Source organism: Eupeodes corollae, chromosome 1 (genome assembly GCF_945859685.1).
Source record: "Eupeodes corollae chromosome 1, idEupCoro1.1, whole genome shotgun sequence".
NCBI lineage: Eukaryota > Metazoa > Arthropoda > Insecta > Diptera > Syrphidae > Eupeodes > Eupeodes corollae.
The window spans coordinates 200,680,940-200,697,890 of NC_079147.1; the positions used below are offsets into that span (position 1 = coordinate 200,680,940).

Consider the following 16,951-nt stretch of genomic DNA (forward strand, 5'->3'; position numbering starts at 1 on the left):
GGAGTTACTATTAGAAATGTATTTGCATTTGCAGTACTCAGTTTATGTACAGGGTGAACTAATGGTGAATTTGAATATATGTGCATCTAAAAAATAAATAAAATAAGTGATGCAATAGCTCATAGACAACGACGCCCTAGTGATTTAAATATCTTAACCATTCTTGTGAGCGAGTCTTTTCAAAGTTGGGGAGACCTTAAGTTTACATGCATGCGAATCCAAACATCTTATTTGAGAAAGCCCTTTTTATAATAAGAATTATTCTTTAAAATTATATCAATTCCTCGAATGAGGCAATACGTGTAAAAAAAAAACTTGGATTGACACAGACAGTGATTGATCCCAAGACCTCTGGCATGACAGTTCTACGCAACGCATTAACCAATATACCACGGGTACAATTATATCTGCATTTACAATAAAAAAAGTAGAACGAAATATATAGAAATTTTAGTAGCCAAGAACCGAAATTTTTACTGCACGAACATGAGCATGTTCGTTTCGTATAATTTGTATTTACGATGATGTCTCCTTTTTTAGTTCTCTATCTCTATCGTTCTAATGTGATCTATCATTAAACGTTTTCACTAAACAATTCTTCATTAAAACAGACCCTTACATTACAATTACCTTCGTCAAGTTTAATAATAATAAATCGAGCATTTTTAATTTCTTTTAAGGCACACACACATCTCATTTTTTAATTTATCGAGGCATACGGAAAAATGGCCGTTAGTTTACCTTTACCTTACAATATTTTTCGCTATGCATATGGTGGTATTTTAAATTTATGGTTAAGAATTGTCTCAAAATTCACAATGTTCACATTATATTCTTTTGTAATCGCCTATTTTAACATTTCACAATTTTCTCTAGATCTCATTCGGTAGTCAGAAAAATGACAGGAAATATAGACAACAAAATTTATAAAACATGGTTGAAAATTAGATAAGGATATAAAACTTTAAAAGTCTAACGTGAACACTGTCACGCCTTGAATTCTGCTTCTAATAGACACATGAATTGATTCAATTGCACTGAGTGAGTATTTCCGAGTGGAAATTAGTAAAATACTTAAAATATCGGGTGCCCAAAATTAATGCATTTGTGCAATGAAGTGTTGGCAACCCTGAAAAAAGCTATTTGACAGCTAACAGTCCGATGACCGATGTGTTATTCCATACATAACCCTATCCTATGTACTTTACGAGTCAATAAAAATATAACTATAAAAAGACTTAAAACGGCATTTTCTATTCAATTAAAATCTTGCGTTAATTTTGGGACACCCTTTACAAGCAATTAAATCTAATAAATATAAAATTGTCGTTTATTTTTTAAAATAGGTACTATATATACTTCACATAATGCCTCTAAACGTAAAAATTCTATTATTCAAACCTTATGCAGTGTTACATAAAGTAATAATAAGATTAAACATTTAAAAAGTTGAATAGAACCCAGTTACAGTGACATATTTTCCTCAATTGAAATAAAAAACTATTGGGTCCTTTGCAAATTTTAGTCGAAAATATATTTATTCCTATTTTAAATTAATTTCTAAATTGTATCTTTTTCATATATAACATAACCTACAATTTTTTTTGACATGTTTTATAAATTTGAATTTACAAAGAATACGCACAAATCCTTATGAACTGCTAAGCTAATTTTAATAAATAAGATTACATATACATAACACATTTCCCATAAGTATTCCCCTTTAAAATTTCTCACCTGAACATAATTACTAATCAATGCTACCACAACACACAATACACCCAACGAATCGACGAAAAAAACGACCTGTGAAAACTTAACGAATCTTTCGATTGGCAAGTGACTCAGAATTCGGCAAGATGGAGCCTTTCGCTTGGTTTTCATAAATCAGAATCAGCACGTGTGTAAAAAGTGCCAAATTAAAATCGTAATATGTGCGTAATTATTTAATAAAAATTAACTTAAATTATCACATTAAGTAGTTTATTTAATTCTCTATCGTTTGATATAATTTTCACATAAATATTATTTAATTTTATTGACTTTACTAAAAAACGAACGAAATTTTTTTTGGGTGTTTCAACTAAAAAGCAAAAAAAAAAAAATGTCGATCGATGTAGTATTTTTCTCGCCTTCTCGTGTTTCTTTCTACCTACGATGACGATGAGGATTTTGCTCTAGAATGAGTGAATCAAATTTACTGAAAAAAGAAATCGTCTCGTCTCGGTGCTTTTTTTCGTTTCTATCTTTATTTTCTCATTTTGCGTGATTGATCTTGAAGTGGAAGGACACAAAAATTAAAATAGAATTTCTCATACATTTTTTCAACTTCTACATCGAATTCTACAAATGTATGGAAATACCAGTCATTTGGTATAAAATACTGCCGTCTGCATAATTAATTTACTTTTTTTCGTACTCTGTACTTCATTCCGATTACTTCCTCCCCCCGCCCTGACCAAACCTAGCGAGTGTACGAACTACGATTTGGTTCAACATTTCTCGCACTTGCCTCTTTTTCTTTCCTTCATCATACGTGTATGAAATGAAATATTTCGCAGATGCAAATGGCGAAGGCGATGAAAATGTGAATAAAAATTGTTGGCTGGATTGGAAATGGGAAGGGGGAAAGAAAATAAAATTTTGAATTTTTCATTGTTTTTTGTATTTATAGACAAATGTTTCTTTTGTTTTTCTTAATTTGTAGATTTTATAATTTTTGTTTTTTTTTTTTAATCTAGGGATGATCGTACAGATATACCTCAGGATGGACCCGCTGGCATGGACCCTGAGGGCGTCATTGAATCTACTTGGGACGAAGTTTACGATAACTTCGATGACATGAACCTTAGGGAGGAGTTGCTGCGCGGGATCTATGGTTATGGTTTTGAAAAGCCATCTGCTATCCAGCAGCGTGCTATTATCCCCTGCGTTAAAGGACGCGATGTCATCGCACAGGCCCAGTCTGGTAAGTCAAAACTATTTTCTTCTATTTAAACTCTATTGTATATTTTTTCTAAAATTGTATATGGTTAATGAATGCGATGACGCTACAAATGCAAACAAAAAAATCCCCGCCAACTTCTATCAAATGCATTTTGTTGAGGTCACTCTCGAAGGCTATAATTGTATGTTTTCTATTCCAAACTGGTGCTGAAACCTTCAAAATCCCAAACTGGGTTCTGCTTAGTCTTTGTGCTTGAAATTCACTTCACTGGATCTACATAAATCCCCGTTACATTTTGCGTCACGTGGACGAATGTCTTTGTCTTGATGAGGAAGCAAAAATAAAACGAAAAGCATGATTCATTGAAAAATTTAATATTTTTATTTCCTTTCAATGGAATTATTGAATGTTTTTTTTTTCACATTTCATTTTTTTTTTCATTTTGGTTGTTTTTTTGCTTCTATTATCTCAAAAACAAAAATACGTAGTTTATTTGCCTCGATGATAAGAAAACCTGTTTCGAAAAGTTTTTCTTTTTTGTCTGTACCTATTTACAATTTGTTGTATTTTGTAAGGCGTGTGTGAAATTTTTTTGAGGTTTTTAACATTCGATAAGGAAGAATATTTTAAAAGAAAAAAGACTCAATAATAATTTTCCTTTGCTATGTTATTTAGAAATGTGACCAAAAGTATCACTTTCCAATCAACAGAATACAAACACGTTCACAGACACAACAGACCGACCTAGTACCTACGTATTGAAACAATTTTGTTCAACTTGCAACTTACAACACCCGTAAGTTTGTTGAAACTTCATGCAAAACTCTTTCTCTCAAATTTGTTCGACAGTTATTGTTATGGATTGTTGTTGTTTAAAACAGTTTAAAAAAGTTTAAGCGGTGAACTAGACTGTCGAAACAGACAAATCATTTTTGTTTGGCTCTACCCATATGCGACTGGTCTTCGAGATTGGGATCGGCGATAATCAGATGTAATTATTGTTTTCGCAAGATGTTTCAATTCAATGCTAACGAACTTTTTTTCCAGTTACTCTGTGGAATATTTAGATAGCCCGACAAAAGTAAGGTTAATTTTTGTTCACTCAGAACATACATATTAATGTATTTGTCAAAACGTTAACAGTAGACCGCTGTTGGCTAATTTAGTTGTACTGACTTTGTATTTATAACAAAATTATATATTTTTCACACCAGATGTTATATTATCAGCACAACAAAAACCGCTATTCATCCAGATACTAAAGATTGTTTTTGATTTAAATTTAATGGTTTAATTTATTTGTATCCTCCCGAAATATTAGCCAGTTACTAAAAATACTTAAAACAGTCGTTTAAAGCTATCTACAAGTAATTTGTTGCGTCTTCCGTCACTGAGTCAAGACACTAGTATTCGGACTTTTTGGATAGTTAATGTATATTCCAATTTCCAACTTTGTATCTACATATTTCTATTGATTGTACTTAGTATTTATTGAAATTAATATAAATACATATGTGCTATACTAAACTTAAATTATTATGTCTTGAACATTCCATTTAAGATTATTATTCGGTATGTTAAAGACATTAATCACATCATAACCCTATGGAATGGTATGACTATGAAACATGATAAGGGTGTTTTTTTTTTTCTTATATAAAAATGTATGACTTACTTAAATCGACAATCACAAATTTGATGGAAGCCTGTGATGAATATATAATTACTTAAGTTATGATAACTTGAATGCCTTTTTCCAAGTCAAATTATTTGTTTTGTAAAACACCACGTCCGTAGTTCCATTTTTGCGGAACATTACTGACCGTTGAATCATATGAAATAACTGTTTGGAAACTAAAAGTTGACTTGAATATATGTATATGAGGTGTTTTACAAATTCTATAGCGTAAAGATAGGTTTGTTAAATTTTAAGGGCCGATGTTGATTTTGAATAAAACACAAATTATTTAAGATATCATTGTGTCATTCTTTTTTTGTTTGTGATGGTTCAATTATGTATGGAATAAAATATCGGTCAAATGACCGGTGGCACACCTCCAACTAAAGGTCCAAATTTTCGATGACGACTAGGCATAATTTAAATGCTAGCGCTTTAAAATACGTCCCATTGATGCCGTCAGCCCATAAACCTCACCAAACAGTCAGTATTTTTGGTGCATTGTTTTTTTGACAATCGCTCTTGGATTATAATCTCCCCAATTGCGGCAATTCTGTTTATTGACGAATCTACTGAAGTGAGAGTGTGCCTCATAACTGAAGATGATATTCTTCGGAAATTCATTATCCACTGTGGCGATTTCTTGCCACCATTCTGGCCATTTACAACGGCGACGCTTAAATGGTGAAGAGACTTTAGTTCTTGAGTGAATTACATCATGTAAAAGTGTAAATGCAAGTCTTTATGTATAATGTTCATCATCGAGAAGTGTGTGAGGTACAATTGTTGGGCACGACGAGTTCAGGTGGACTATCGGGAACAGCAGCAATATTTTCTGCAGAAGGAGCTGTGCAAGCGTGCACTGGTGTTTTCACATCTTCAAAAGATCCGGTTAGCTCAAATTTTGCACGAATTTTCCGATTGTACGCCCATTTGACGATCAATTTGCCCGAAAAAATTACGAAGTACTCGATATGCATTTTGATTAGAGCTGCCATTTTCATTATATAAGTCTAAGCAATTTCAATAAGTTTTTCGACTGTGTAAATTTCCATAGTTTAAATTGAGTTGGTCTAAAGAGTAAAATTTAAAATGAAACGTGAAAAAAACTTGACGTTTAGGTTCGGTTCACTTTCAACATCGGCCCTTGAAATTTAACCTCCCTTTAGCTAGATTTAAGAAATTATATATATTACATTCTGTCTCCATTGTCCATCAACTGATGGAAGTCCGTGAAACTCCATATTATTTTCTTCCCATTCATTTTTCTATTCGGAATAAATATTTCGATCAATTTGATCGAACTTTTAAAACAAATATAATAATTTCGTTTCGAGGTGAGAGTCTCAATTTAATATTTATATTTAAATCCGAGAGGGAGGGATCACATCTAAAAAACAAACATTTTACTCGTAATTTGGAGTGGAGAACGCATTCAGTGTTTATTTGGAATCCATATGGTTGATGGGTAGGCGACTGTTTATTTTTGTTTAAGTAGATATTTTGGAACACAATTCTTATAAATCCATTTACAACTTTGAATTAGTCTTGAATTCATTTATAAAACTGAATATTGTTTTATTAATGAAATATGAATTACGTACCACTTGTACTGCATTTTGATTTCGTTTGTTTTTAAATTTTTGTTTTGTTATTTAGGTACTGGAAAAACTGCAACATTTTCCATTGCTATTCTTCAACAAATCGATACGGGCATTCGCGATTGTCAAGCACTTATTTTGGCACCAACTCGTGAATTGGCTAGCCAAATTCAACGTGTTGTCAATGCACTCGGTGAATTCATGAAGGTTTTCAGTCATGCTTGCATTGGTGGAACTAATGTCCGTGAAGATGTCCGGAGTTTGGAAAGCGGTTGTCATGTCGTTGTCGGCACTCCTGGCCGTGTATCCGACATGATTAGTCGCAAAGTCTTGAGAACAAATAACATTAAGTTGTTCGTATTGGATGAAGCCGATGAAATGTTGTCTCGTGGTTTCAAGGATCAAATTCAGGATGTATTCAAGACTCTTCCAAATGATGTACAAGTCATCCTGTTATCTGCCACAATGCCATCGGATGTATTAGAAGTTAGCCGCTGTTTCATGCGTGATCCAGTAAGCATTTTAGTCAAGAAGGAGGAATTGACCCTCGAAGGTATCAAACAGTTTTATGTTAATGTAAAACAAGAAAACTGGAAACTGGGTACACTATGTGATTTATACGATACACTTTCCATTACCCAGTCGGTAATCTTCTGCAACACTAGGCGCAAGGTATGATTTCTTAAAAATGCGTTTCCATATACTCAAAAAATATTTATTATTATTATTTTCTAAACAAAACAACAGGTCGACCAACTGACCCAAGAAATGACTAACCACAACTTCACTGTTTCGGCAATGCACGGAGACATGGAACAGAAAGATCGTGAGGTTATTATGAAACAATTCCGTTCGGGTTCATCCCGTGTCTTGATTACTACCGACTTGTTGGCTCGTGGTATTGATGTTCAGCAAGTTTCCCTAGTCATCAATTATGACCTACCATCAAATCGTGAAAACTATATTCATAGGTATGTATTATTGAGATAATTTTTTTTTATTTCTATTCTAATAACAAAATCTAATTGATTAATTCTTTTTTAAATCAATAGAATTGGACGTGGTGGACGTTTCGGTCGTAAGGGTGTGGCCATCAACTTCATCACCGATGAGGACAAGAGGATCTTGAAGGATATTGAACAATTTTACCATACAACAATTGAAGAAATGCCAGCTAACATCGCTGATTTGATTTAAATTTTATAGCAGCCGCAATATCTTCTTCAGAAAAATAAAATAAAACAAAAAATAAACTTTAACAACAACAACAACAACAAAAAAGTGCGCTCACATAGCAGAGAGTCTTACAAAAAGGCAAGCTACAACTATAAAACATCAATAACAACAACAACAACAGATAAACAATAAAAAACCAACAATATTGTTTTAGCTTTTTATAGATCTATATATATCTGGAAAAATTAATAAAAAGCTAACATTTATTCATTCATCCATTGTTTGAAAAAAAAAATAATATTTATACACAAAAAAGAAACTAAAATAATGAGAAAACACGTGGAAGAATGATGAGAATACACATTTTTGGTTTTTCTATAGAGATTCCCACTTTCTTTTGTTCTTATTTAAAAACGTTTTTATATACACTTAAGGAGATACATATATGAAGAAACAATAACACATTCTTTTATTTTCATGTTTATTATCTTTTTTTTTTAACTTTCCTACCTTATCAGCTTACATAACACAAACAAACAACTAAATTATATATTAAACACGAAACAAATAAGTAAAACATTTCAGTAGGTAATGTGAGTATTAGATATTTATACTGTAATTAAAGAAAACTAATAAAAATTCTTTCTTAATTATATGTCTATCGAAGTAGATTGTTATAAAATGGGGGAAAAACAATAACCAGATAACTAGTAACCAACCCCTTGTATGTTCCTTTGGGTAGGATAATAATAATCTCTAGAATATGTAGAGGTGGAACATATGCTGAGGATATTTGTAAAGAGGATTTTATGCTAGATAAAATAAGAATCAAATTGGATACTTTCTATAAGATCTATTTGGTAGATTTATCCCATCAGTTAATTTTTATTTATTAAAATTGTGTGTATTCGTTCGTATAAAGGTAGGTATAATTCTTGTTTAGTATGGGATTTCACTGTGACTACAAATTTGAGCTTATAAGGGACGGAACAGTGAAGGAGCGCTAGCGTTTTCAAACTTCGTTGATGAAAAACATTTACCAGGCACTTTTATTTATGAGGTTCCATATAAGGATGTAGGAAATGTAAGTGAACCCTACAATACCTGAATATAGCTCTTTCTCATAAAAAGAAAACATTTCGTCGATTTGTCAAAATCGAATACAATAGACTGCGTATTATATGTATATAAGATTCTGCAACGCGTATAACCGAACTTCTTAGTAAAGCAAACTTTTTGCACAAGTGAAAACGATTGTGTTTTGTTTTTACCGAATGCAAAACTCGTCACAATTTTTCAGGGCTAGAATAGTGTAAGATGATAGTTGATTGACTGTTTTGCTCTGTGTAAAGTGTTTGCTGATCATTTAAAGTAACTTGGTAGGACCTGCCGTAGTTTGGGAAACTTTGTGAAGATTTAAATGGTGTTCTCGTTAACACGTACAGACACGAAGTTGTGTAAAAGTAAGTTGTTTGCAAGAAAAATAGTTGACTTAATACGTTCGATGTGTGCGAGTAATGTTGTCAGGAATGAAGAGGACCTACAGTTTTAAGCCGAATCCGAACGGCTAATTTGAGAAAGCACTTTTCACGACAAGAATTACTCTTGATGATTTGTCAATTCCTCACAAAAGGCAGTACTCAGTACCCATTGAATTGAACCCAAGACCTCTGACATGACAGTCCAACGCACTTTTGTTTTATATTCATTTTTATTAATTCAATCTTAAACCTATGTTAGAGCTAGACAAAAATTAATAAAACTAGCCTAATTATGATTTTTTTTTTCATTCATAAAACTAGCCTAATTAACCTCAGCATCTACAGGGACGAGCTGTATAGACCCATGTCTAGTTTTGGCATCCCTGCCAAACTCGTCCGTTTGTGCAGGATGACCATGGAGAATTCACGCTGCTCTATAAAGGTTGGAAACAACTTAACAGAACCTTTGTCAAAAAAGGTTTTAGACAAGGTGATGCGCTGTCATGCGATTTTTTTAACATTGTGCTTGAAAGAATAGTGCAGAGCTCACACGTCAACACTAGAGGCACTATCTTTCAAAAGTCTGTCCAATTACTGGCATATGCTGATGACATTGACATAATCGGAAGAACTCAGCGTGATGTCAATGGGGCTTTTGTGAGTATTGAGGCAGAGGCGGCAAAAATGGGTTTAACGGTTAATGAGGGCAAAACAAAGTACATGCTGTCGTCTAGAAAGGACATACAACACCGACGTTTTGGTCAAAACGTCACAATCGACAGACGTAACTTTGAGGTAGTCAAGGACTTCGTCTACCTAGGCTCCGCTGTAAACGTAGAAAACAACACCAGCGCTGAGATCAAACGCAGAATAACTCTTGCTAACCGCTGTTTCCTTGGACTAAGTGTTGCTATATAAGACCCTTATCATCCCCGTCCTGCTATACGGTGCAGAAGCATGGACCATGACAAAAGCGGATGAAAGCACCTTGGGTCGCTTCGAGAGAAAAGTTCTTCGTGTGATCTACGGTCCCGTATGCATCGAAAGGGAGTGGAGGAGAAGATGGAACAACGAACTGTACGGGCTGTACAGCGACGTAGACTTAGCCAGAAGAGTAAAAGTCCAACGACTAAGATGGCTGGGTCACGTAGAGCGCATGGAAACCAATGCTCCGGCCCGGAAAGTCTTCGAATCCGCACCCACAGGACAGCGCAGTAGAGGAAGACCGCGGATCAGGTGGCGCGCACAAGTAGAAGGTGACCTCACCCAACTTGGAGCGCGAAACTGGAGACATTTAGCTAGATGGAGAAGTTTGTTGGGTGAGGCCCTAGTTCACACAGGACTGTAGCGCCACCTTAAGTAGTAAGTAAGTAGCCTAATTAACCATAACTTACAACTAATTACGAGCACTCTAAGTTAAACTATAACACTCAATACTAATGCCTCTCGACCCTAAGACCTTTTTTACTTCAATTAAATTTTATTTATTTTTGTATTTATAAGAAAATAAAAAAAAAAAACTAATATCGATAAGTCCAACACACTAACCATCACCCAACGGGTAAGCCTAACATAAACAAACATAAGAACTGTGAAATCTCTTAGGACCGGTTATAGCTATCAGTCAAATGTTTGTTTTTAGTTTTTGATCATGTTACAGATTTATTTCTAGCAAAAGATTGATGCAATTAGATGAATCCTATATTCAAGTATTTTTTTTTAAGAAATACATTTTAATGTTGACATTTCATTTTACTGAACAGCTGGCTGCCAAAATCCAAAAAAAAATTCATTTCATTTTACTGTTGGCATTTTAATTTTGAACGGTTCCGATCACTTCATTAAAATTTTTACTGATGAAAGCAAAATAATGAAAAATGAGTACAAAAAAACACGAGCTCGAAACCCGGCTGATACTGGAAACTTTACTAATTGCTGTAAAAATTTACTAATTGCTGTAATCGCTCATCAGTAAAACATTTCAAATTCCCCCTGTTTCAAATTTCACTGATAGCAACTATGCTTCTCCAAATTCTAAAAATGACTGCTGACTTTTAGCCTAGGCCCCTGAAAACGGTTCTCCAGATTCTACTCTATAGCGGTAGATTGTTATATAATTAAATATATATTAAGTCACTCTAAATGTCTCTGATTTCTGTTTATTGTCAATTAAAAAACAAAACTTGACAAATTTCATAGCATATGATATGAATTTTTAAATTCCCAAAAAATAATGTTTGTTTCAAGTGTACTTGTTTAAGTTTTGAACACATTTGCATGTAAACATAGCATAATACTTTACAGCGGCTCAATGTACACACCAAAAACGAAGAGAGAAAAGAAGACGTCACATAAATAAAAAACCGCAAAATTAACAAAAACCCAGCCAAGGTGTAAATTCATCTTATCCATTTATTTCTGGTTGTATTAATAAAAATAAAACAACAAAATCACTCATTTCCGTTTTTATCTATTTAAATTTAAGTCCAGATTATCTTCTATGAGCAATTCAATTCCGGCAAAACATCAACAACATTTTTCTTCATTTTCCTTCAGCTTGCTTCGGTTCGCGTTTTTTCTTCACATTGACAATTTGACATTTATTCGGTTTCGGAGCCACTCAAAGCATGATGTTCTGTTCTGAATACTGAAATCGGGTGCTACTAACAGAACCGTCTGCTTCTAGAGAGTAAAGAGGAGTGGAGAGTGAATGTGAAGTGTCGTTTTAGTTTTAGTTTTTGTTGCGCGATACAAAAATTAATTGAACTAAATTAGTCAGAGTCAGAAGAAAAAAATTGTATACTCCTAAATAAACGGTAATTAAATTCAACTGCGGATAGAAGCAAACATAAAAGGATAAAACCAGGAGCAGGACAATCATAATAATGGGACAACAAGTATCTCGAACAGATTTTGAATGGGTCTACACCGAAGAACCACACGCCAGTAGACGCAAATTGATTCTCGAGAAATATCCACAAATCAAAAAACTCTTCGGCTATGATCCCAAGTTCAAGTACGTCGCCGGTTCCATGGTCATGACTCAAATTCTAATGCTGTTCCTAATCAAAGACTGTTCGTGGCCAGCTATATTCTTACTTGCCTATTGCTTTGGTGGAATATTAAATCATTCATTAATGCTGGCCGTGCATGAGATATCGCATAATTTGGCATTTGGTCATAGCCGTCCGTTGGCCAATCGAATAATGGGATTTATTTGTAATCTACCCATTGGATTGCCAATGTCCATATCTTTCAGGAAATATCACTTGGAACATCATAGGTAAGTCGATATTTGTATAATAATGGTTCATTCTTTATTTTTGTTTTCGAGTGTTCTCTGTTATCTATCTATGTACGTGACTATCTACAAAAAAACAGAAAAGTATGAGTCGTCTTTCAATGGCTCATTGATATATATTGTATGTAATGAATTTTCAATTAGGTTGATTTTTAAGGTGTGAATGCCTGCTACTAACCCCTACAGGCAAAGTTCTAAATTTTGTGCTTACGTTACATCAACTTAAAATTTGTATCATCGTACATTAGAAGCAAATTCGATAGAATTTCAGAATAAATATTGTTGGTAATTTGTTTTGAAGTAGAAATGGGAGTAGGTGTAGAAACTCATTTCGTTGCCACGGAATCGACGTGTATCATACACAAATTTGACAAATATTTGTTATGGGAGACAACTTTATTTACCATGCGTGCCAAAAAAATTACATTAGGTACATATTTTTTTAAGGCTCATTTAAAAAATACTGAATTCACAATCTAGCAAAAAACAATTAAAATCTTAACTGAGTTTAGATCGGAATATATGGATGTAAATTGTAGTATGCCGTGTTGTAGGTTAAGATAACACATTTTGAAGTGATGGGAAACTATGACAACTAAGATTAGTGCCTAACACTTGGAAACTTATAATTAGGGGTGAAGTAGTGGAATGTGTTCCATACCCAATAATTATTGACATGACAAGCATTAATTTTAATATTGATACACACGAGCACTTGTATTGAGTCAATTTTTTCAGCTTTTGACCTTGTAGAAACATCCTCAAACAAATATACAAGGTTATATTATAACTACTAGAAATAATAGCAGTTACACTATTTAAACAATATTTTATTCATAATTGTCAAATTAACTCTAGGGCTTATGAAAGATTGACGCTGCCTTATAGTTGTACACCACTCACAATATTGTAGTAGCTACATGACACCGCCTTGTCTAAATCCTCTAGTGTTTTGAAGGTTTATGTTGAATTTCTTCCAATTATGACGAATCAGCTTGGCATCAATAACGAAATTCGAAATGTCACGGTATAGTTCGTCACTATTGACACTGTCGTAGGCTGCTTTCTAATAGATTAAGAACGATGTTGTATTCTTGTGTCTTTTCCAGGATATGACGTAAAGTGAAAATTTAGTCATTGTTAAGATTGTCCAGACCTAAAGCAACATTGGTAAAGTCCAAACAGTTCATATGTAAATGGCTTTGGGCGATGTTTAACAGACTAATATCTACATACATATGTAATTGCAGAAAAGCTTTTTTTCGGGTCTGGCAACTGGTACTTAGGTTCCACTTACTTTCCTGCAAACAAATTTTGACTATAATTAGCCTATCATAAACTGTACCCTTATTCGACTTCAGTCTGGTGATAGCTGTCTTGATCTTATTAAGTCGGGTGATTAGAACTTCTGATCATCAACGTTCTATTATGTAGCTTATTTAAACGACCTTGCTTCTCAAATGGGTGAATTGGGTTCTTGGCCCGCAGCACTTGTTTTGGGGTTTGGGAAGATATGTTTATTTTGCTAATGTTCTCAGGTTTGGATTTGGTCTGGGTCGATGCCTAAGCAGTTTTTCGGATGCAATCAGCCTGTGGTTGTCTAGAGGATGGAGGTTTTTAGGTTTTACTTATTGAGGCTTTGGTCCCAGGAACGGTAGTAACTCCGTTTAACTGCCTTGTAGAAGGGTTTCGTCCACTGTCACATTGGCGTCAGAGGTGGTGAAGATTTTTCTCCTCCGATGAGATCACTTTCTCACAAGTTCCCACAGTAAGAAAAAATGAAAACATTGCTAAGTGATATGAAATTTTACATTAAACTTAACATCGTCGAGTTCAGAGAAGTCCATGAGACAACCATTGAGGAACTTATTCTCTTGACTGGCACTACTGCAAGGAATAGAGTTTGTTGTTGTAGCTAAAAACGATCTTGGCAAGGCCATGCCATCGCCGGCAGCTTTGACTTCTGCCGACTCCTAAGTGCATTTCCCACTCGAATATTACTCGATGTACTGAGTTTTGTATTCATATTGGGTAGTTCGATTGACATATCTGTTTTTTAGGTTGCTTAACACTACAGCTGGGTTGCTCCAGTGGTCAAAAACCATGGGAGGGGCTGTCAATCAAGCACCACTGATGGATTGTTTGCAAATCTGTCAGTGGTCTTTTGAATACCTTTTATATGTGTAATGTAGTTGTTTGGCAAAGATTTTGGCAGTGTCTTCCTGCTGCAGTCACCCAATTTTCTCCTCGTCGTTTATGTGCACCCTACAGCTTCGTACACTAAATATCCTAGAGGAGTGCATTTCGTCGTAGAAACATGGCCGATTTGGTTGCAATTCGATTACTGGTGGACTGTCAAGTGTCTTTGAAATAGTGAACTATTAAAAATTTAATCACCCTTTACATATTAATAGTTTTTTCTTTGATTATGTGCCTCAGGAATATTTCTTTGAAAAAAGGCATACCTGAAACTTTTCAATGTTGACCACATGAAGACCATCTTTTCGAAAGGTTGCTTAATATAAACTATGTCATAAATAAAGCACATAAATATTTAAATATTTTGTTTAAAATCACTTAATTTAAACACCTGCTTCATCAATTATATAAATTAAAAATCCTAGTACAATCTAATCTCAAAACCAGAAAATCATGAGTCATTCTTTCCAGCCAATGTAATTTTAAGAGTTAAGTGTTAAATTTTCTAATCACATAGCAATGATTTATTTGTATTGTATTTGCTATCAATCTGTTTGTTTCAGATACCAAGGCGATGAAGCGATAGACACCGACATACCCACTCTACTCGAGGCTAAACTATTTTGTACAACATTTGGCAAATTCATTTGGGTTTGCCTACAGCCATTTTTCTACATTTTTAGACCTTTAATCATCAATCCAAAACCTCCAACTAATATGGAATTAATCAATACAATTATCCAATTGATATTCAATGGTTTAGTTGTATATTATTGTGGATGGAAATCACTGGCCTATCTTGTAATCGGTTCGATTTTGGCAATGGGATTACATCCAGTTGCAGGACATTTTATATCGGAGCACTATATGTTTGCCAAGGGCTTCGAAACATATTCCTATTATGGTCCTCTCAATTGGATTACATTTAATGTTGGCTATCATAATGAACATCATGATTTCCCAGCTGTGCCGGGTAGTCGCTTGCCAGAAGTGAAAAAAATCGCCCCAGAATTTTATGATTCTATGCCACAACACACTTCATGGGTACGTGTGTTGTATGATTTTATTATGGATCCAGCTGTGGGTCCATATGCCCGCGTAAAAAGACACCAACGTGGCCTTAAAACATAAGCACAAACAAAATAACAACATTAACATCAAATGGACTGCAAACACATCAACAACACCAAGCTGCAACATTTCTACATACCTAACCAACAAATCTCAGCTAATAAAGTGTGTGTGTGTATGTTTACGAGTATTTATTTGAATTAAAACTTGTTATTTAGAGTAATTTTGAAAGTATTTTAGTTGTTATTAATTTAAAATCTGCACGATTTAAAGTAATTGAAAAAGAATATATTATGTAGATCGAATTTCAATTGAAGGGACGTTTTGATTTTCTATACACCAAGCTTGAGGAATGTTTGCGTTTTTGTTTCTTTGGAAATCCAACAGCAAAACAATGCAGAGAAAAAAACTCTCTACCACTACTATATAGTATTACTAGGTTTTGTATAATGCCAAAAATAAAAGAGTTCTAAAACATGATTTATATATGTATTAAGAAATATGATCATATACATGTATATAGTCTGTTTCATATATTATATAAATATATATTGTAATGTAATGTAAAGTTTATTAAATTAAGATAAAAACAAACTATATTATTATAAAAAAACTACAAATTTAAAATTGTTCGCTTTGTCCCTCAATCAAGCTTAAAAGCACTAAGATTTTATTCTTAATTTTTGTCGTGTTTATAAAACAATCAAAAAAATGGATGTAAAAGACTTGTATATATATAAAAAAAAAGATATATAATAATTACCTATTTTAAAAAAATAAAATCAATCTATATACAATGTAAATTGTGATGTTTTTTAATTGAAGACAATTGTTTTTGTTGTGAATTAAATTAAAAATCTTTGGCGTTAGGTAAAAGAATTTTAAGTCAGAAAATTGCATTTTATGTTTTTGATTTTATGTAACGGATATTTTTGTGTTTCTCTAATTTAATACTAAGAACTTTAGTCTCGAACAACTACTAATGGTCGTATTAATTTAGTCTTTGGACAAGATTAGATTGATTTTTATTTTGATAGCGTTAATTAAAAGTTTTTTTTTATAAAGTTTACAAACAACAAAACAAAAAGGATGGCTTTACTGCCGTCTGCCTAGATGACAAATCATACAAAACAAAAATAACATAGCTTAATAATATATTTAAAAACTTACATTTATATTTCTACTAGCTGGTTTACCCGGCTTTATCCAGGAGGTATTCAACTATTTTATATACAAAAATGAGGATGAAAAAACTACTATTTTCGTAAATTGTACCTTTTTTATTTATTAAATTATATATTATCTCTGTACATTTTCCATTACGGTTATAAAACTTCTTTGTAAACAATTTTGTTGTTCCTTAGTGAGGCGCATGCACATATAGACTTTTTGCCGAGCTGGCACGGGAGCAAGCAACATAAAATTGTCCGTGGGTAAAACACGGATTTGTGATGTCAAGAATTGCAATCTTCAGTTTCTCTCCCTGTGCCTTATTGA

The 16,951-nt window shown here is 33.4% G+C and overlaps 2 protein-coding genes across 3 annotated transcripts; both read left to right on the plus strand.

Annotated features, from left to right (window-relative positions):
* Positions 1-1,801: 1,801 nt before the first annotated feature.
* On the plus strand, positions 1,802-7,676 carry LOC129941851 (eukaryotic initiation factor 4A). Of its 2 annotated transcripts, none has more exons than XM_056050602.1 (5): positions 1,802-1,934; positions 2,742-2,968; positions 6,285-6,898; positions 6,974-7,197; positions 7,279-7,676. In XM_056050602.1, coding segments are annotated over exons 1-5 (1,212 nt in total). In that variant the 5' UTR covers positions 1,802-1,932; the 3' UTR covers positions 7,424-7,676. The 2 variants fall into 2 exon arrangements, with proteins under 2 accessions (XP_055906577.1, XP_055906578.1); XM_056050603.1 differs by lacking the exon at positions 1,802-1,934 and adding an exon at positions 2,335-2,351.
* Positions 7,677-11,246: 3,570 nt separating this feature from the next.
* On the plus strand, positions 11,247-16,257 carry LOC129940039 (sphingolipid delta(4)-desaturase DES1). The gene is made up of 2 exons (XM_056048262.1): positions 11,247-12,166; positions 14,947-16,257. The coding sequence occupies exons 1-2, from the start codon at positions 11,769-11,771 to the stop codon at positions 15,512-15,514; spliced, it is 966 nt and encodes a 321-aa protein (XP_055904237.1). The 5' UTR covers positions 11,247-11,768; the 3' UTR covers positions 15,515-16,257.
* The last annotated feature ends 694 nt before the right edge of the window (positions 16,258-16,951 follow it).